This window comes from Actinia tenebrosa, unplaced genomic scaffold (assembly GCF_029948245.1).
Source record: "Actinia tenebrosa isolate PJP-AT-01 unplaced genomic scaffold, QUT_ActTen_1.0 PGA_scaffold4__44_contigs__length_22323623, whole genome shotgun sequence".
Taxonomy (NCBI): domain Eukaryota; kingdom Metazoa; phylum Cnidaria; class Anthozoa; order Actiniaria; family Actiniidae; genus Actinia; species Actinia tenebrosa.
The window spans coordinates 8,972,573-8,994,640 of record NW_028292581.1 but is presented as its reverse complement, the minus strand read 5'-3'; the positions used below and the strand labels follow the sequence as shown (position 1 = coordinate 8,994,640).

Below are 22,068 nucleotides of genomic sequence, written 5' to 3'. Positions count from 1 at the left end.
CCTGCTGATTTTCATCACTTTTACACCAACGGATTAAGCTCAAAATTAAACATTTTGAGCTGGTTGTAAAAATCACGATATTCACCAGGCGTTCCCTCGTCCTTTTTATACAAGATTTTTTGACAAAATGTTAACCCTTTTTCGAAAAATGCCTGGAAATGCCCCAAATCCCAAGGGAATAGCCCACGGAACTCCCCAAAGCGTGGGAAACTTATAAATGACTATACGTTCCTTCGAAAACTTCCAAAAACACTAAAAAACCTCCACCCAGTCATGCAAATGAGATCGAGGAACGCCTGCTGATTTTCATCACTTTTACACCAACGGATTAAGCTCAAAATTAAACATTTTGAGCTGGTGTAAAAATCACGATATTCACCAGGCGTTCCCTCTTTTTTCTATATATATACAAGATTTTCTGATGATGTCTACACGGTTTTTTAATTTTATTTTTAAATTGCTACAAATCAACCCAATGAGTTACCATCTGGTGTATGTTTTATGGAGAGTAAAAAAAATATTTAAAAACGAGAAAAAAACTAAAATAAAACTCATGGTTTTTATTAGCTTGATTCAATGCTCAATCTTGTTTTTTTCACTTGTTTGTTTCATTAATTCCTGCTCTTTTCCTTCCAGTTTCCTTTCTACAGCAACCGACTTGTTAAAACCGACTTTTTAAAATCTTTTTACCTATATTGGTTTTTTCTTATTCATTCATTTTCCCGCCATCGTTCCCCTCGTTGTTGTCATTTTATTTTTTCACTTAATTCTTTGTTCATTGTTTTGTGTTATTCTTTCATTCTTTTTTGTCTTCATTTTTCATTTCTTTTTCACTTCTTCCAACCCAGTTATCAAATCAGCTCTTTCTTTTTTCCAGTCATTTCATTCATCGTTATCATGAGGACCAGCATCCATGTCGCTGTCAAGACTGCATTCTCCTTGATGAGCGTGATCGGTGTGACTGGTAACATCCTAGTCTGTCTTGTTGTTCTTCTCAACAAACCGATGCAAACACCAATGAACTATCTCCTCGTCAACCTAGCTATTTCCGATCTCCTCTTACTAGTATTCTTTAGTCCTTCTTTCATCTTCAGGGACTCGTTCACACATCCTGCAGGTTTAACAGGAGATCTGTTTTGCGTTTTTATCACAGGCGAGAGTTTCGCATGGATGGGAGGCTATGCATCAGCTTACGTTCTCGTTGCCATAGCAATCGAAAGGTATCAAGCGGTAACCAAGCCTTATCACCATAGTAACAGCATCACTAGTTGTAAGCTTAGGTTTCTTGTGGTAAGTTGTTGGGTGTTTGCAATCTCTTGGAATTCAATCGGTTTTGCAGTGAAGCGATACGACGCAGATTTGGGCTTCTGCAAACCTCGTTGGCCAGCGGTTTACTCTTACAAAGTGTATAGCTTGCTGTGTTTCGTCATCATTGGCGTCATCCCAGTGACGATAATGTGTCTTTTGTACTCAAAGATCGTCTATTCGCTGTGGTTCAAGCGAGAAATCGTCCAGGTCAATAACCAGCTTTACGAAAGAAAACGACGAATTAAAGCAACCAAGATGGTACTCATGGTCAGCGGTATTTACACGTTGTCATGGATACCGGAATTGACGATATTTCTTGTCGATGCTTATGCTCCTCGTTACGTAAGCAGCGATGTTGCGTATCCCGTATGTGTTGCTATGGTGACCTTGAATTCTGCCGTCAATCCCATTATATATACACTTCATGGAGAACGATTTCGGTATTTTTTGAAGAAGTTGGTTTGTCGTTGTTGGGGTGTAGACAGGAGTGACCAAGGCTCTGTAGGGGAAGGACAAGCTGGCGTGACTATCACTCAGATTGCTGAGGCAGAATACTATGATACCAAACTGTAATGCTATAAAAAGAACAAGAAAGGATTTGAGTGAGTAACCATGTCCGGTCACGTCCCGTGACCCTACTAGTAGGACTTTTATGTTCATTTGTGTCCCCTAGCACCAGGGTCACCCTACCTTCATATGAACGGTCTCTCATAAGGAAGGATAACCTAGGACTACCCTATTGTTTTGGGTGTCCCCTTGTGAAAGGAAGGTAAAAGACTTGTCCCTAGCATCAGGGTCACCCTACCTTCATATTTACGGTCTCTCATAAGGTAGGGTAACCTAGGACTACCCTATTATTTTGGGTGTTCTCTTGTGAAAGGAAGGTAAAAGACTTGCCTCTAGCACCAGGGTCACCCTACCTTCATATGAACGGTCTCTCATAAGGAAGGGTAACCTAGGAATACCCTATTATTTTGGGTGTTCTCTTGTGAGAGGAAGGTAAAAGACTTGTCCCTAGCACCAGGGTCATCCTACCTTCATATGAACGGTCTCTCATAAGGAAGGATAACCTAGGATCACCCTATTGTTTTGGGTGTCCCCTTGTGAGAGGAAGGTAAAAAACTTGTCCCTACCACCAGGGTCACCCTACCTTCATATGAACGGTCTCTCATACGGTAGGGTGACCAAGGACTACCCTATTGTTTTGGGTGTTCCCTTGTGAAAGGAAGGTAAAAGATTTGTCCCTAGCACCAGGGTCACCCTACCTTCATAACGGTCTCTCATAAGGTAGGGTAACCTAGGACTACCCTATTGTTTTAGGTGTCCCCTTGTGAAAGGAAGGTCAAAGATTTGTCCCTACCACCAGGGTCACCCTACCTTCATATGAACGGTCTCTCAATGGTTAGTCTATCGATATGATGTCTGGAAACAACCAAACGATTTCTACTGAGAGTAGATATTAGCAAGATGACGCCTCCTTACAGAAAAGAAATATCCAGCAGGGGTTGTTACAAAAGGAAATTATATCTTTCAACATAAATCCCTTCACCCCCACTCAATTATCTAATGTTCCATCTCCTATAAAACCATCATATAATAAACAATCTTTGTGCAGTGTAGCATGTTCATTTGTCTAAATGAAACAAACCCCAAGCTATCAGGAAATTGAATAAATGCCGAAGGCGACTGAAAGACCAAACCGCAGAGGAAGACTATTATGAATAATACTAATGTACTTTACGAGACAGTCACTGGAAGTCTGTCAAGTCTGTTTGCTATATTATATCCAATGAAATCGTGGTAAAGATATATCTTTACTCAGATCAATTAGTAAACATGAAACGGCTTTTAAAAGGGATCATTTGTTCGTTAGCACAATGATGTACATGCATTTACTCTACATTTCCATGTGCCATTTAACTTAAACATTTAGTGATGATAATGGCAGAAAATCCCCCATAAATAGGAAATATTGCAGAGTGAAATCTCGAAAGAAAACGTGAAATTGTGGCACGTGTTTTCAGTGAGCTATTCTCCTCCCAACTCACGGCCTGGCACTCCCACTAACTTTATACTTTCACACTTGGCAAGCCTGTAGGGTTATTGCTCAGAGGCAGTATACCTGCCGAGCACGTATTCAGGTTTGACTTTAATTTATAGCTAAATAATCGTGATTGAAGAGGCCATTTAACCTAGCTAGGTTTATACTACGACTGAGTATAAAAACAGACACTCGAAACGTAAACACTTCAAGTCAGTTTTTTGCAGGTTAGCTGAATCTACTGTTTCAAAGCCCTCTAAGATGAAGCATTGACTAAAAATAACTCTTATTTCCAATCAATTGGCTCAAGGGATGATTTACAGAATGCATTTAAAAAAAGTGACAAAAACCTCGTGTTCACGGTGTCATCACTATAAGATGCTTTCATTTTGGAATCGGTATTTTCTCTCTATTCCCAGATAATAAAGATTAGAAATTTTCACTCCCTTTATATGTTTTCCAGAATTTCTTAACCTTCAAAGTTAGCTATTAACCTGTTAATCCTACACGCCATGATCGTTTTGGTAATGTATATTTTAAACCAATAGAAAGACTATATGTGAAGCCGAAAAACATGTTGTTAAATCTCGTGTTCAGATCCCTTCAAAAGGCGCACGTGTATAAAGTTAAGTCAATGGCTTTCATTTCAATAAAATCATAAAAAACAAATCAATCTTTTTATTTCATACTTCGTGTTAAAGAAAGTCATTTTGGAGTCTTAGTTAGAGGGTAATTTTTAAGTATACGACACCAATCATTTTATATCTCATATTAGTACTATATTGCATATTTATATATAGATATATTTTATCCTATTCATAATTTTAACTTAATTTATTTTCTTAATCTATTCTATTTTATTTTGTGGCACTACCTGCAAATTGGCAAAATATCCTATATATTGAGCTAAGTGTATTTTTGACCACCTTAAATAAAGTTCTTGTATTGTATATTGTATAATCCATTTAATGTTTCAAGTACCCAAATTTTAACTTTATATCATATTCGCATTTGTTTTTAGTTAACTGACTCACGTGGACGGATATAATGATATCTCACGTGTTGGTGATCACACGGACAACAATAATTTTATAACCTGGTTTTTCAGCCATTACATTGCTATACTGATTATGACTAGTGACATAAATATCGAATATCTCTGGAGGGCGATTTCAGTACTAAGAGCTCGCTCGTCTATTGATCATGTCTCTTACCCACCCAATTCTTCGCTTAAGTTTTTCTCTCTTAACTGTTTTTGGAGTCTTAAGCAATGTGCTGGTTTGTTTTGTGATTCTTTTTAACAGACAATTGAGAACAACAATGAATTATCTTCTCTTAAATCTAGCTATCTCTGGTGCAATTCTCTTAGTGTTCTTCTGCCCGACAATCTTGATCAACTTCAGCTCGAAAGATTTACTATTTGACGACACAAAATGCGTAGTTTTTTCTGGTGAGGACGTTGGTTGGGTCTGTAAACATGTATCGACCTACCTTAATGTTTTGGTCACTTTAGAGCACTGCCTTGCCGTCAAGACGCCGTTGAAGATCAGGACTAACTACATTGTGAGAAAGCAGCGTTTCATCATAGTTCTTTGTTGGATGGTCGCGATAGTCTATCAAACCATAGCCCTATTCATCAAGTATTTCTACGACTGCCCGGCTAACAAACCAAGTCTTCTAATCGAAGTTCGTTTATATTACTGGTCATGTTTTATCTTCAACGGGGTCCTACCAATACTAGCCATCACTACATTCTGCCTAGTGAGCGTTCATTGTCTGTACTTCAAGAAAAATGGGATGACTAAATTGAAAAAAGAAAAGTTAATAGCAAGACTACGTTTGAGAAATGCCATTAAAGTGGTGATATTCATAGGTTCTAGTTACATTATCACTGGTATTCCAGAGCTCATATTGTACTTTTTTCTCGCAGACCCGAAAACATCGAAACGGTTAATAGGCATCCAATTTGTCGTATTCGTCACCATGGCAATGCTTGGCTCTTCTGTGACACCGTTGGTATCATCTTCCTTTTTGAAGCGCTTTCGTTACTTTACGAAGAAGTCGTTGTGTGACTGTCATGGGCTGAACGCTGCAAAAAAGCAAAGAAGCAAAAACGAATGGAGAGAAAATTTTGCATGAATAGCAAACCGCAAACTACAGGGAAGAAAGATAATGCCTTGTCTGGGATAAAACGGGGAAAAACGCTCATTCGTCATGAAAGGAAATCCCGCGGGCATGCAAACGGACGGTGGAACGATCAAAGAACGATCAAAATAATAACCGGGGCTAAAGCATGCAGAAAATATTGACAATACAGCTTAATGACAAATATTTTATACTAAGAATGTTAATTCCTGTTTCACGTGCAACAGTAAGATTGATACACGTGCAGTACAAGGAGACAGGAAGGAAGGGTTACTTTGAAACATGTCATAATACGTCGCGTTTTAATCCAGAATTTAGATTTTACATGTTTTAGCTGAAATTGTTTATTAGTGTTAATATAAATGTAATTAATGATGGATGGATGGATGGATGGATGGATGGATGGATGGATGGATGGATGGATGGATGGATGGATGATGGATGGATGGATGGATGGATGGATGGATGGATGGATGGATGGATGGATGGATGGATGGATGGATGGATAAATCATTCACACTATCTTAGACAATCTAATAAAATATTAATTCGTTCACTATTCATGGTTCTTATTTTATTTCAAAATAAATTTATAATAATAAATAATAAATATTTGGAAACAAAAGTACGACGCCCATTAACACCAACTTTAACAGATCAAAAAATATCTCAAAGTATTCTAATCGTTTAGCTTTAGCACCACGAAATTTTCACCGGCACCAAAGCACTCAGATCAATGACGTTAACTCTATCAACAATAAATTTTTACCGACAATTACGCATGTGACAACAATTACTCTAATATTCTTACCTCACCGATGATTCCCTCTATTCCTGTACTACAGGATACGTTACATTACATAATCCACTTTCTTTCTCGATTCGTTCCGCTTAAAACAACTTATTTTTGACTTTCTTCAGCCGGCTAATAGCCCATCAACTGTGGATAATAAAGTAAGGTATTATCTGTGTTTGTCAGTATATAAAGAGACTGGAAGCTCTATTTTAGGACCAGGGGGAGGGGGGTTCAATTTCTGGACTTGAAATCTCATGTGAGTGGAGTTTTTTGTGTCTACTCGCTTTAATACGAAGTTTTTTTAAACAGGTTTTCGAGTTTTCATCGAGTTTGAGAAACATCAGTAACAAGCTAACCATTCCAGTCAGAATTAAGGAAGACTAAATTCTCGGCTAGCAAAATACAGAGAATGACTTACATAAGAACAAGAAAAAGTAAAAAGTGAAAAAGTCTTTATTGCCACTGTAGCAGGGAACAGACAGATCTGACCACGTGATTTCTAGCCTAAAATCACGTGCCTCCTGCCTAAACAGCACGTGTTTTAACCCTCAGAATCCGTGCCGCACGTTTGGGATTCACGTTTGTTTTGTTATACACGTGCTGGAAGATATATTTGGCGGTAAATAAGTTAGCCCTTGACGTAAATACGGATTTAGGGGAATCCCGGATTAAGCCATTAGTAAACCATTTTAATTTTTATTGCAATTTACTCAATGCCCACGGTTATCTGTCATTTAACTACTACTGCCCTCAAGCTAAATTACGCGGTTTGATAAAATTTGACAGATTTGAGTGTTTGGAGCTATTTGTACGAATGATCATTTCCTACGCTCCTCTCGTGTTCTCTCAACATCCCGCGTGTTTTGATCAGAGTATCAAACACGAAAAACTGTCTTTGATCTGTTAATTAAAAATAGTTAAGAAAATGGACACTTTTATCGTCAATGAATCAAGTGGGTTACAAGTGAGCAAGCGACAACCTGTCCAAAGAATCCTGCAAAAAGTTAAGCAGAAATAAAGGGTCTTGAATCGAAAGAGGACCTTCTAAGCAACTTTTCTCACAATGCTTGAAAATTAAACGTAGCGTTGCAAGGTGAGGTGTTGCACTAGGTGAGGTGTTGCTATAGGCATTGGGCAACGCGTTCAACGCGTCCAGATAAGTTGCTTCGAAAATTCACGGTGTTAGAGGGACTTTAGTAGTACTCTTGTCTGCCCCGTACAAGATGGGTGAAATGCAAGTACGCATGCTCGGAAAACCACGACAATCAGCCGAAAACTCGCCGACACGAGTCTCGAGCTACTCAACAAAGGTGTGCAACATACTACGCATACTCGGAAAACCACGAAGGACAGCCGAAAACCTCGCCAACAGCAAGGAGGAAAATATTCTTACAGGAAATCCCCAGGTTTTCCGCAAGTTTTCTAAGCATGCGCAGTTTGGTTAAGGAATGTCGTTTATTAGTGTTTTGAATAAGCTATAACTAGCTTTGGATATTGTCATATAGTTGAGTTTGAGTTAAGTTTTTATTTGCACGTACTTTCTTGTTTACAGGTTTACAACACACATACTATTTTATAACAGAAAAAATTATTTAATTTTACATTTATAATGAATCATATATTTAACAAAAGAACTAATTACAATATGACACGTTTAATAAATAAAGAATGAAAAAAAAGTAAATGAAAGTAGTGCTGGTGAGCTAGAGCAACATACGTTTTCGAGCTAACTCACCATTTATAGAGGATGGCATTAGAGACCAGAGTGAAACAGTCGAAGGACTGAAAAACTATATATCAAATATGATATAGTGTTGATATAGTGGTTCTTCAATAGCGCCCAAACAGTTTATCATGTCAGACGCGTAGTTAAAATGTTGTGGTATAGCCCTCGAAGGGTTTTGATTCATAGAACAATTGCGCCGATTCTCCTTCTTCTCATGAAACAACACAGAAGCGTTTTCATTTTTATTCAGATACAAAGAGTTTTTTTAAGTCAGGCGCGTAGTCAAAGTGCTGTTGTTGGCTACGAAGGCTCTTGGTTGGCACTCTCTAACAACATCAACTCTCCCTCTCTTAATAAAGCAGCACAGAAGATTTTTCATTGTTTTTTCTGATGTGTATCTTCAGTTGATTGCTTTGGTAGCTGTACAACACAGGATTAATGCTGGAGTTTAGAGTCACCATCAAGATTCCAACCTTATGCCACAGGGAGCCCGCTTGCATTGTGGAAACAAAGGACGAAACACAGTAGAATATAGTGACCGGTGCCCAACAACAGCAGTAGATGATAGTTATAGCAATCATGATCTTAGTAAGGCGCTTGCGACTCCGCATGCGCACTCGTTGGCATATATTCACCGTTTTGTTCCCCGTGCGCCAAAGGGCATTGATTATTCGAAGGTATATAGCTGCCATAATGCAAACTGGAATGACAAAAGCGATTAAAAGCCAACATATACTATAGGCTATAACGTGCCACCTCTTAGGCCAATCGCCAACGCAGAACTGCTTCTCCTCACTATATTTTCGCGTTAACATTTGCGGCACGACCCAAAGAATCCCGAACACCCATGACAGGGTAATGATAATCCTTACTTTACGGGTGCTAAGGCGCCCTTTGTACGAATGCGGGTGAATGATTGCGTAATAGCGCTCGATAGAGATGGAGAGTAAGGTACAGAAGGATACGACTCCTCCACACAGCATCAGTGTTTGGCCGGTCAAAAACGTGCAGAGCATTAGGCCGGGATTTCCCGTCGGATGTTGGAACAGCTTGATGAAGATGAACCATGGCGACATGAATAATCCTACAGTCATGTCAGCAATCGATAGGTTGACGAATAAAATGTTCATAGTCGTACGCAGAGACCTCTTGTGTAAAATAGTGTAGCAGATTATTGAATTACCAGCAATGTTGAGCGCAAAGGACGCAGAAAAGAGAACATTCAGAGCTGTGTCGGAGTGAGATTCTCTCATTGTTGAATAGTTAGAAGAAATACCCAGACGGGAGAACAGAAGCGAAAGGAAACGATCAACTAGACAGGCCTAGAAATTTGGATCAGCGTAACGAAAACGTATATAGAAATATTACTGATAAGATAAGATAGAAAACATGAAGGAGAGCATTCAACCATACCATGCAAGACCAAGGCCAGACTGAACTTTATAAACCATGTTTCGCATAATTTACTCTTCCAGCACTTTTGTACGATCTACTTTCACACTCATTAACCTTTTATTCTATCCTATTCTTTGCGTTGATGAGTCTTTAATAACCATGGAAGTTTTCACGACCTCCGGTTTGACACTAATATCGCTCGATAAAAGACCCCACGGCGATTCTCGCGCGACCCAACAAATTGCTATTCCGTTGTTCCGTTGTTTAACGCTGCTGCAGCTTTGTTTCTTTTCTTTCTTTTTTTTTTTTTTTTCTTTTCTTTTTCTTTTCTTTTTTTTCTTTTCTTCTTCTTCTTCTTCTTCTTCTTCTTCTTCTTCTTCTTCTTCTTCTGCTTCTGCTTCTTCTTCTGCTTCTTCTTCTCTCAAGATTCGCGATTCGGGTCTTTAGCGTATAGAAGTATACCCTAACTTTTCATATTTACAGTGCATATAATAATAAAGTTTCAAATGTCTCGAATAATTTTTTTTTTGGAACGTTTTATATATTTTCATGAAGTTTTTCTGATAAATATTTAATTTTTTATTTCAGCTTTTTGGAGGAAAATTCGTACATAATGGTATGACCTAAACAAAATATCCATTCAATAACGTTTGGTAGAGTAATTGGTTGTCAAATGCTTTCTTGGAGATCGATTTACATTCTGGATGTTATTAGAAGAGTAAGGAAGACCGCAGTTCGTTCCGCTGATTAGAATTCACAGTTTCGTTTACAGATTTTGAGACAGCATTGTTGTAATTAAGTCAGATGATGAGGTTCTCACAGGAAAAAGTCTAAATTCATACATATGAAGGAAATATTAAAGGAAAAGTTGCTTAATGGTTATTTAGTGGGAACGAAATCCATCTTCTTTCTTTTCTTTTTTCTTTCTCTCTCCTTCTTTCTCTTTTCTTCCTTGCTTCCTTTCTTTCTCTCTCTCTCTCCCTCTCTCTTTTCTTCCTTGCTTCCTTTCTTTCTCTCTCTCTCTCTCTCTCTTTTCTTCCTTGCTTCCTTTCTTTCTCTCTCTCTCTCTCTCTTTTCTTCCTTGCTTCCTTTCTTTCTCTCTCTCTCTCTCTCCCTCTCTCTCTTTCTTTCTTCTTTCTTCCTTTCTTCCTTTCTTTTTCTGTATATCTTTCTTTCCAATTCTTCCTTTTTTGTTTTTCAAAATCTTACTTTATCACGTAATTTTACTTCCCTTCACGCCAAAGAAAACTAGAATAATGTTTACTTACAACTACTCTTGTCTTCAATTGACTACCTCCACACAAAAAACACTCTAGGTATTTTACGACTATCAATTTCGGAAAAGGGAAGACCACAGATGTCACGTTTCATTTTCAAGCCAAGATTTGTGTTGCAATGCATTATGGGAAATTTGTCTAGAGCCTGACTCAATGGAAGGGGGAAAAAGAGACGACTGGGAAATCGTGTTTCCAAGATGGCTGAAGATTTAATGGCGGATGCAAGCTAAGCTAAAACAGTCGTCTCTTCCTCTTCCTTCTTCCCCTCCTTTGACCCTTTGCGCACGTAAGAGAGAGACGACTGGGGACGAGTCAGGTCTAGAGCCACTCGGTCAGTTCATTCGTTCCTGCTAGCAAGGTATCAGCTAAACATATTCTTCACAAGCCACATGTTTGAGAGAGAAAAATGACACAGTAGGTACTGGGTGTCCATGGCCAATTACGAGCTCACAGCTATAGACAGAAATGGGGGCTTCCAGAAAAGCACTGAAAAACCTCAAAGAATGTTTAGTTCTTGAAAGCTTCAAGAAAATAAAACTAATTTTTACCTTCTGCTTGTTTTCCTCATGTTTTCTCCTTGGAGACTCCTTGAACGGCCATATCTTGTCAGGATATATCACAAGCAGGACGAAAACAGAAGCACAATCGCCTTCAAAACTAGGAATTCATGATATTTACATGATATCTTACACGCAGTACTAACATGTCAGCGGTTGAGGCTTGAAAGTGAGGCTGAATAAAGGCAGCCATCTTGAAAGAGAGAAAAAATACTTTATACAACTCGTACAGCCTTTAATATTACTTTTGTTCAATAAGTAATAAAAAGATAACGTTAATATATATTTTATTATCAATAAGAAATATGAAGATCTTTTCATCACATGAAAAATGGACGTAATGTCTTTCCACAGGAAGCCCAATTTTACATTTTAAATCTCTCGAGAAAGTGTTTCTTTGCGTTTTGTCATCATCTACCAATAGAGGAAGAAATACCTCTCAAGAGAATATCAACTTTACAACGAAAATTACATCGAAAATGTCTCAGTGTAGAAAGTTTTGATATGCAAAGACAATATTCTCTATTATATCCTTGATAAAATGATAAATATTTTGTAGCATATGAATGGTACAAATAACATTAATCTATTTACGAACATCTGTTGCGTGACTGGAGTACGATATATAGGCCATTAAAAAGTCATGTGATTCTGATGATTGGATAACATTTGAAGAGGGACAGGTTTTGCGTGACAAAGCATGTGACTCTCATGATTGTTTCTTTGAACTGCTTTTAAGCGTGCCCTGAACTTCATAATCTTTTTTTGCCTTGCGTGACACATCACGTGACTCTGCTAGTGTTCGAAACTTCCAAATCAACAACAGATACAGGAAGAGTGCTTTTCTTCCGTGCGTGACGTGCGTGACTCGATACAGCGGTTATTCCTCCTCTTGATTCCGACGGCACCACACGAGCATTGGTCTTCCTACAGCACAAGAGATCAATCAAGTAACGTCGAAATCTCTCATTGTGAAATCCATAGATAATGGGGTTGACCGCTGAATTGAATGTTACCATGGCGACAGTAGCTGGGTACGTGATATTGACGTCTAAAGAGTGAGGCGCGTAAGCGAACAGCACGAAAATCGTGAGCTCAGGGACATATGACAAGGTGTAAATAAGGCTGACAATCAGCACCATCTTAGTGACCTTCTTTCGACGCTTTTTTTCAATTTCCTGATTATTGACTTGTATGACTTCACGTTTAAACCAGAGCGTATGGACGACTCGGGAGTAGAGAATACACATTGTGGTCATAGGGATGACTCCAAGAACGACGAACGTTAGAGCGCTGTACACCTTGAACGAGTAATGCGCCGGCCACCTCATTGCGCAGAATCCCAATTTCTCATCGTATCGTTTGACAGCAAAACCAATCGAATTCCAAGAAAGAGCGAAAAACCAACAGCAAAACACGAGCACCTTCAGATTATCTTTAGTAATGCTGACGTCACTTTTAGCGGGCTTCGTGACGGCGAAATATCGTTCGATTGCTATGGCAACAAGGAAGAACGCTGAAGCGTATCCTCCCATCCACGCAAAACTCTCCCCTGTCAAGAACACGCAAAGTAGATCCCCGGCCAGACCAGTGGGATGGGTGTATGCACCCTTGAAGATGAACGTAGGGGTGAAGAAGACTAAAAGTATCATGTCGGAAATAGCAAGGTTGACGAGTAGGTAGTTCATCGGTGTTCGCATGGGTCGGTTAAGTAGGATCACTAGACATACCAGGACGTTACCAGTAACTCCTGTCACTGTTACTATCGAGAATGCTGTCCTGATGATAATCTCTCCTGCTGTAAGCATATTTGATCTTGTGAATCAAGAGCTGGTGATAAAATAAAATAAAACAAAAGTAAAACAGTGAGAAAACCAATAAAGTGCGAGAAAACCATTTGGATGCAAAATAGGCAATTTTTTACTCAAAAGCCAGTTGTGTGCAAGAAAACCATTTGTGTGTAATAAGAAAACCACGAGTATGGGCAACTCACGTGAACATCATGTGAAAATCACATGGCAGTGATCACATGATTTACGAAAAGCAGTGGTAATTACATACTTCAAGTTTTTTTCGCCAATTTTTCACTCTGACTAAAATATGACACTCTTTATTCGTAAATATAGTTTGAAAAACAACCAAAATTTAGGGATTTTCAAAAAATTCAGCCACGCAAATTTTTTTTTTTTGACAGACCTTATTTCACCTTTGATGGCTCATTTTGTTCATCGACCGGACAGCTCAAGAACTTTGTTTACCCAATAAAAAAGAGATCTTCTACTTTGTTAGAACTAGAACTAAAATTAGGGAAAAATAGAGGACATTGAACTACTAACATATATTTATAATATTCTTATTTACTTTAGGAAATAAGCCGTGGTGGCAACTTTGATTATATTCGCTCTAATTCAACGTCTAATACCTTTTCTTTCTTTTTAAAAATATTTAAGCGTATAAACAGAATGAGAAACAGATTGCGGTTTGACTTCCCGTCTAAGTGGTTTCTTCTTTACGACTTCAAAATATCTTTTTTATTTGATCAAGAAATGTTCAAAGACAATTACAAAAATTGGCTTTCAACTGCAGTGTATGCCAGTCGTGTTCATAAAAATATATAGCATCTTTGTTTTACTGCCAAGAATAGTACTCATTCTTATAAAAACGAAACAGTACGAGTGTTTAAGATTAGAGTCAGTATATTCTTGTGTTACAAGAAAACTTATAATCCTCATTCTCCGTATTACAAAACCATCCTTGGTCGAAAGCTAAAAGTCATAACGGTGAATGAAGTCCAACGATGAATTTTAGAAGAAAAAAATCAAGATTTTTTCGAAGAATCCAGGGAAAAAAATTTATTATCTTAAAGATAATCGTAAAAAGGACTTCCTTCTCTACTTTGTTTTTTTCAAAAATTTCCTTAACAAGATCAAAATTTAAACATTAATATATTTCATTGTTTTCAACAAACCTGTTTTTTATGACTCACTTAACTCCGTTCCCAGCAGAGCAGTAACTCTTATTTTCTTGACTGTGGAAGTTTCTTTAATTACTTTTATTTGGCACAACTTTTGTTTGGCAGATTCGAGAGTTGGGGAAGTACACTGCTTGCTTGCCTACTTGGAAATGCTGCCGTGTTTATCTGGCTATCTAGAGAGAGCCAATCACAAATGAATAAATGAGTTTCAGAATATTAAATTCCCAGCTAGTCATACTGATGGTAGATTAACGGTGACGTGAAGTATGTTAGAAACTTTACGTTCAAGGGGAAATCGTAACTGGGCTGTTAACCTCGGGTTAAGTTGTGGTTGATCTTTTGGCATATGGGGGAAGGAAAGGATAAAAGAAAGAAAATAAAGAAGAAAGAAAAGAAAAAGAAATAGGCCCCCTCCACTCCCCAAGCCCGCACACAATAAGCCAAACAAAGCAAAGCAAAGCAAAGCATATGAAAGCAAAGAGGAAAACTGACAAAATGAGGGAAGGAAATTAAAGATAAAGAAATGCCGAGAAAAAAGGGAAACTAACCATAGAAGAAAGAAGAAAATTGTAATGTAATTGTAAATTGTACTTCCTTATTTGCTCTCTTTACATTGTCTTTAGCAACAGATGCCGTAGGGAACGCAGCCGGAAAATGTCGATGACTTCAAAATTAAGTCTCAAATATTGTTACACTCATCCGGATTGAAACAAAAAGGGAGATTACGATTATACTAAGAAAGAGAAAAATAATATAGATTACGTTTGTTTACTGATCATGAAAGTAAAAGAATGAAAACGAGGAAATGAAAAAAAAAAAAGGTATACAAGTTATTTATCCAAAATCGATCAATGCCATTTTGTAATTCTAATCATGTTTATAAAGTGACCAAGTAAGCTGTGCATTGACTTTGATTAACCCATGCAGCGGTAGTGTCTTTTGAGGTACTAACTGCGCCCTGACTTTGTTTCGGGGCTTCATAAAATCGATATAGCAATCTTGAAAGAGGAAGCATTTTAGCAGCAAATGAACCTTGTGATAAATTATGAATATAAATCGTTTTTCCTGTTGGGAATTTCTAAACATGCTTGTTTTAAATAAGGCTTGAGTAATCGATTGAAAAAGGAAGCGGAATTTTGCAGCAATATTGTGATAAATAAGCCGGAATATAAACCGTTTTTCCTGTTAGGAACGAATTAATTAGCATAAGGCTTAACAGAAATATAAACATTAATATTGAAAGATACTCAAACAACGAAAGCATTTTTGCATTTTTCTTCTTCTAATTTTTTTTGGCAAAAACCTTTGTCTATAAAGCAAAAAAAAAAAAAAAAAAAGAGAAAAGAAAAAATATTAAAAGAGAAATTAAACAATTGGCTAGTAGCTGAATGATTGTGAGCCAATCAATGCATTTTACCCAATCCTACATCCTACATCAAGCTTCTTTCTCTTTCCTACATCTTACATCATTTACATCATCTACTTTTTTTCAGTTTCCTGCGTCTAAAGACTTTCAGTTTTTGACAACTGAACTTGAAGCAATCAAGCTGGATCTGTTGCTATGGACCTAAGCAGAGTATTCGATGTTATGTACCTCACGACCTACTGCTTGGTTACGACTCACGGCCTATGTTCTGTCCTCTAAAAGCGTGAAACTGCTTATTAGCTACCTGGAAAACCGATACAGCGTGTCCGGATATCGAAATGTCACCTCTGATGTCACATTTCAGAGGTGACCACTAGTGGAGTTCCACAAGGTTTGGTACTCGGACCTTTGTAGTTGCGTGCTACTTGTTTAACAATAATAAGATGATTCTACACCCAGACAAATAATGGTATTCTCAGGGAATCGAGATTTGGATGTCGTATTGTTTGCCTGGTATTAGGGAGCATTCATTTTTTTAGGGGGCGGGGGGGGGGGGGGGGGGGGGGGGGGGGGGGAGGGGGAGGGGGAGGGGGAGGAACAGCTGTTGGCATATGTCCTCAGTTTGTTAGTTTTGAAATTTTAAAACGGCCCAAGAAATATCTATGAACCCCTCTTTTTTTAGCTTGTAAATATTTCCCTGCTAGCAGTCTTCCTCGCTGGCGATTCCTTGCAACGAGCGGAGAGATTCTGTAAACAGGGAAATATATATTTGATTCCCCCTTAATACTCGAACCCCCCTCTACGAAATGAATGCTTAATTCCTAATGAAGAACTTATTCCTTCAGTGAACAAAATTGAATTGCATGGAGTCATTGGCAGCTCTAGTTTAAATTTGAGCCAGCATATTTCCAGTATCTGCAAGGTGTATAAGCGACTAGATCTGATGTTCTCTTTAGGTTAAGGAAAATGTTGTCTTTCTCATCAAAGCTGTGTCTATACAACTCATTTGTGATGTCCCCTCTATTTCATGTACTTTTTATCCGTTTGGCAACAAGTTTCTCAAGTGTGATCGATTGACTCCAACAAAATGGACAAGATGCATGAAAGAGTTTTACATAAAGTTATCATCATCATCATTAATCATTGAATAACCGTAAACACTTGAATGGTAGTGTCACCATGACAACTTAAAGTACGCCAAAAATATACGTTTCCAAATGTAAAATTATGAAGTGTTTTTTTTTTTTTTTTTTTTTTGCAGAAAAAGTCGAAATTTTGAAAAAAAAAATTTGGTGAATTTTTCTTCATTTTTCTTATTTACAAGAGAACCAGAAAAAAACCTTAAAATTATACATCAATAAAAAGACTTGAAAATCAAAATCTCGCGGGGCAATCTTATTTATTTCATCTGAAAAATTCCGTTCCAGTTTATCCTCGAGAACCCAGGACCGAAAAGTTCTTTCGCTCAGTTCTCGCGATAAAGGAGCAACAGAATTTAACCCTGGGTTTCCGAGAAAATTTTTTTTTTCTTCTCGAAAGCAAAGAAGCAACTTCATAAATGTAAAAATGGCACCAAAAACAATGCGTTTTCTGAAAGATATCTTCATCCTTGAATATTATCTAACAATACTTTTTTTTGTTTGCTTTTCTAATCTAATTGTCGTAACCAATAACGAGTTTTTTACACCTCCAACGAATTAACTTTATAAGTGTTAGAATTCTAAAATGAAAATCAAGTCAATATATTTGGTAAAAAATCATACTTTTTCTCAAGCATCTTCTATAATTAATACTTTCCGCTTTTGTTTGCTTTTCAAACTGAAATTTCCCATAGTTCGTATAATGAAAAACTGCTTATAAGAGGATACAAAATGAGTGAAAACTGTTTACTTGGTGTAAATTGGTAAGACTGAAAAGTATTGTTATATGAAATGTGTTAGGATATACAGCGTGCAAAACTGACGGAAGCTTGACACTCAAGCCAACAGTTCTAAAATTGAATCCTTTTGGGATCTAAAAAAACCTGAATTACGCGAACTTTATCCAAAATTATTTGACATAAAAATGAAAATGTGTCCTAATGAATTTCATTGACAAAATGATTTATTAGAAATTGAAAAAAAAAACTCTTTTAATTTAAAATTTTTTTAAATACCTGTTTTCTAAGAAATTTTCAAAAATAATTATCATAAGAAAAAACTAGAGATCTTACCAGAGAAAATAGAATAGAGCTATATCGGAATAAAAAATATTTTTATTTAACCAAGTAAAATTGAGTCGTTAAAAAAATCGTTTGAAAAATCTGAACATAAAGATTAAAAAAAATTGCCGGATTACTAATTCTTGATGGCAAAAATCAAAATTAATGTGCTAACATTCTTTTTTTCTTCTCTTAATCGAAACTCTTGCTTATAGGAAGCCGCTAACAGGAAGGTTACAATGTACTTACCATTGAAGTTCAGCCTGAGCTCTAGTAGGAAAATGTGCTTATACATGTAACATTTTTGAACTATCAATTGATGACTTGATGGCCGAGATATATTGATTACCTTGATAAAGCTGCTAGTCTTACGTGATTGAAACCTGGTTCCACTCCAAACATACGTTATATATGAAAAAAAAGATTTATTACTACTTGAACCAAAAAACCCACTAGATTCTAATAGAATGGGCAAAAGTAGCAACTCTCAGTTAAGATGCGTAATATGATAAATTAATTTATTAACTGTGAGATTTTGAAGAGAAATTTGATATAATCAGTAGCTAAAAGAAACAAAAAGATTTTGAATTTAAAAATACTCATATATAGACCAATAAAAAATCGATCAGCGAGACATCAGGCAAATAAATATAAAATAAGATTATTTTGTGTAAATACGTCTAAGCGAATATTACTTTTCAACACTTTTGCCGGACCTTATTTTCAAGGTGGGATGGATAAAAGAAAGAACATGTTTCGTGTTGACAATGTGGTATTTTTGATATTTGAATATTGAGTTTTTCGATAAAGAACTATTTGTTTTGAGATCTCTCAAATACGAAACTAGAAAATATGATAAATGACACTTCCTTTTGTCGTAAGAATAACAAAATTGCGTCAGGATTTCTCAAGTGTTATCAGAGGGTCCTTAAGAGAAGGTGCAAATTAATTATATATGCCACCCATTTGTTTTTATTCCACTTCCCAGCGTCCAAATCCCAAACAGTTTTCTTCAAAATAATTTTACCATTTCCTTTTTTTCTTCTTCTTCTTCTTCTTTTTTTTTTTTCCTTCCCTAAATCCCAATTTCCCCCGCCAGGCAAAAAAGTATAATCCCTGTTCCCATTTCACCCCTTCAGCATACTCTTAACGTTGTTTTAAAAAAATCAATAATTGATTTCCTACCTTACTTTCTTTCACTTTGCTGTGGTTTATTCTTTCCTTCCTTTTACCTTGCAAGAAAGTCATTATCAACTTTAAAAGAATTCATCAATATAAGACCTCTATTGATTACTATCAATCACGTGACTTTTTGGAGTTGACTGGGGGGCAAACAAGCGGTTGACTGCATGGGGGGCAACTAGCGGATGCTAAGTCAAAACATATCAAGATAAGTCCTCAAACTATTGTGTTTGACAATTTTCACGACATCAAACCAGAAAACAAGAGATCAAAACAAGCTCCAGGATTCTACAAGCCATCAAAAAAGAGCTATTACCGGAAGTGACGTCTATTGATAGCAACCTATTAAGCGACCACCACTCACTCAAGTGGCCGATAAATAAAGGGTTTTCTTCTTAAGAGAGGTATTAATTCGACTAACCATTTATTTATTGAGTAAATATCAAAGTTAAAGTTGTTTTTGTTGGCAGTTCGCCATGCATTTCTGTCTGCCCAAATGCATTTTTGTCTACCCAAATGCATTTCTGTCTACCCAAGTGCATTTCTGTCTACCCAAATGCATTTCTGTCTACCCAAATGCATTTCTGTCTACCCAAACGCATTTCTGTCTGCCCAAATGCATTTCTGTCTACCCAAATGCATTTCTGTCTGCCCAAATGCATTTCTGTCTGCCCAAATGCATTTCTGTCTGCCCAAATGCATTTCTGTCTGCCCAAATGCATTTCTGTCTGCCCAAATGCATTTCTGTCTGCCCAAATGCATTTCTGTCTGCCCAAATACATTTCTGTCTGCCCAAATGCTTGAGTCTTCAAACACTTCATTGTTTTTTTTAATCATTAAATCACAATAATCGTCGATGAAAGATCACATTGGCCAAAATAAAAAATAATTTTAAGGAATGTGCGTTAATCTTCTTTCTAAAATTGATTAAGAAACTCTCAAAATAGCGAAGATTATATTCCTAAGTTTTATTATACATAAGAAACGCATTGGGTAGTAATTTCAAAGTATTTTTTAAAAATAATTTGGGCGAGTTCTAGCAACATGCATGGGATCTTAGTAAATGAAATTAAAAACCCTAAAATTGCCGCACGCAATCAGTTTACTTTTGACATCAATTTTAAAGATGACATTTTAAAACCATATTTTTTTTCAAACAATCTCCTTTATTCTTTTTTTTAATAAAGCAGTTTCGCCAAAATTAGCTCTTTCATCTTGGGCCAATGACATAAACTGTCATATGTTTTGTATTTAGAGCAAATCGTGTTGTTTACTGCAGTATAATTATCCCGCAGACCTTTCCGTTCTCTGTTTGCGCGCAATGTCTCAAGATCCATTCATAAAACTATCCATAATGAATGTCAAAATCAAAAATCTTCTATAACAATACGAAAAGGATAATCATATCCGGTTTGAAATTACTTGCAGACTTGTTATTTTTCAATATAATCGAATTTCCTAGCGGTAATATGTAGAGATTTAATTTTAAAATGTTAGAGAAATGATTGACAATTATGGCTAATAATTCAGGGCGGATTCAGGAGTAGAAAGCCTATAGTGTGCTAAGACTGTTAAATGGTTTCCTCTCGGGACCAATAAAAAAGACGAGGTTATGAGTTTCTAAATTTGCACGCCGGAGATTTCAAAGACAATTTTCATTGTGAAATTTGACAGACGATTGCGAAGCAGAAAACGCGTCTCACTTACGAGGATTTATCTGTGCGTCATCATGTGTAATCAAATCAAGCATCTCACGTAATCGCACCGATGATAATAATGACAAAAGCGGGAAGAATGATATATCGGTTCCAGCCAAGGAATGACCGATCTTTTGCTACACATACCTAACGCAATTTTTTTCGTTTCTCAAAAAAAATTCTAAATAAAAAATTCTGAATAAAAAATTAAAAAAAAAAAAAAAAAAAAATCTAAAAACAAAACAAAACAAATAAATAAATAAGTAAATAAAAAGGGAGTTGCGCAAAAATACTAAAGCTACAGTCACACGGTGTAACATTGCCCGCAATACTGCAGACAATCGATATTGCGAGCTATTTTGCACGACGCAGTCGTCGCTGAAGTAGAAAACAATTGTACATTAAGAATTTAAAAGTGTCCAACTCTATGAATAAGCATTTGTATGGCTGTTTGCTGTGTTTTATATCGGGAAGAAAGTTGAGATGGCACTGAAACAATCTAAGTTCTCCCTCCGCAAAAGTTCAAATATTCCATCGGCGAGTTACCCGTGCACTGACTTTGATCAGCTCATGGGTTGTTTTAGCGTTCGATTAAATATAAAAGCTTCATGGATAATGGTTAAACATGGCTTAGACTAAAACAAGGATTTGCGCAACAAAATACAGTTATTTTCTAAGCTAGTATCTGCCGAAAAAACCTGTCCACACCTTCGTGCTCTTATAACTGCAACACTGCAACCTGAACCTTGATTCTAGGGACGGACCATTAGATAATTGAGGGGGCAGCGTACATCCCCAAAAACATTTCGAGCAAGCACTTCACTTAAGTAAAAACAGAAATATATCGCGCTGGCTCTCCTTTCAGTAAAGAAATATCGAGCAAACACACAAAAATAATACGTGCAGTGGTTGTTATGAAGCCCATCCCTAACGGATAATCGTAGACCTTATTTTCAAAAAATACAATGATCGATTTACGTGGTATCGCACTTAAAAAACGCACAAAAAATAATCACGTTCCTTTCCTCCTTCCTCTGTTTCTCTTTCTTTACCTCTTAAACTTACCTAGTCTTCTGTATAACCAGCTTGGTTTTATAAGTTCTTTACATCTATATTCATCCGTCTAAATCGAGCTAGTGATAAAGGATGCGATAGAAGGCAGCGGGGTACACTGCTAGCTCACTCGATCTGGCCTTAGCATCTGCCGGGTTTAGCTGCGAAGATATTAAAATAGTGAGGAATATTGGGTGTATATTGCAAAACATCTGGGGAAACAGATTAACCGGACAGTAGGAGGTATTATACTTACACAAGGGATGTTGTAATTTGTCGGAGTATTTCATACGAAGAACTTGATATGCAAAATTAAGATATTTGTAAAAAAAAATAAATAATAAATCACTT

General features: G+C 36.9%; 3 protein-coding genes across 5 annotated transcripts; 1 reads left to right on the top strand and 2 right to left on the bottom strand.

Moving 5' to 3' along the window:
* The first annotated feature begins 897 nt into the window (after nucleotides 1-897).
* On the top strand, nucleotides 898-2,922 carry LOC116305968 (adenosine receptor A2b). The gene has a single exon (XM_089036437.1). It carries the CDS (start codon nucleotides 898-900, stop codon nucleotides 1,879-1,881), a length of 984 nt encoding a protein of 327 aa, XP_088892563.1. The 3' UTR covers nucleotides 1,882-2,922.
* A 5,022-nt stretch (nucleotides 2,923-7,944) lies between these two features.
* Nucleotides 7,945-9,692, bottom strand: LOC116305967 (tachykinin-like peptides receptor 86C). The gene has a single exon (XM_031715979.2). It carries the CDS (start codon nucleotides 9,267-9,269, stop codon nucleotides 8,367-8,369), a length of 903 nt encoding a protein of 300 aa, XP_031571839.2. The 5' UTR covers nucleotides 9,270-9,692; the 3' UTR covers nucleotides 7,945-8,366.
* Nucleotides 9,693-11,515: 1,823 nt separating this feature from the next.
* On the bottom strand, nucleotides 11,516-21,859 carry LOC116305966 (neuropeptide FF receptor 2). 3 transcript variants are annotated; one of them, XM_089036164.1, is made up of 5 exons: nucleotides 21,730-21,859; nucleotides 18,971-19,017; nucleotides 14,214-14,392; nucleotides 13,452-13,542; nucleotides 11,516-13,075 (listed from the first exon to the last, which is right to left on the bottom strand). In XM_089036164.1, the coding sequence occupies exon 5, from the start codon at nucleotides 13,051-13,053 to the stop codon at nucleotides 12,028-12,030; it is 1,026 nt and encodes a 341-aa protein (XP_088892290.1). In that variant the 5' UTR covers nucleotides 13,054-13,075; nucleotides 13,452-13,542; nucleotides 14,214-14,392; nucleotides 18,971-19,017; nucleotides 21,730-21,859; the 3' UTR covers nucleotides 11,516-12,027. The 3 variants fall into 3 exon arrangements, with proteins under 3 accessions (XP_088892290.1, XP_088892291.1, XP_031571837.2); XM_089036165.1 differs by lacking the exon at nucleotides 13,452-13,542; XM_031715977.2 differs by lacking the exons at nucleotides 18,971-19,017; nucleotides 21,730-21,859 and adding an exon at nucleotides 18,035-18,129.
* Nucleotides 21,860-22,068: the final 209 nt, after the last annotated feature.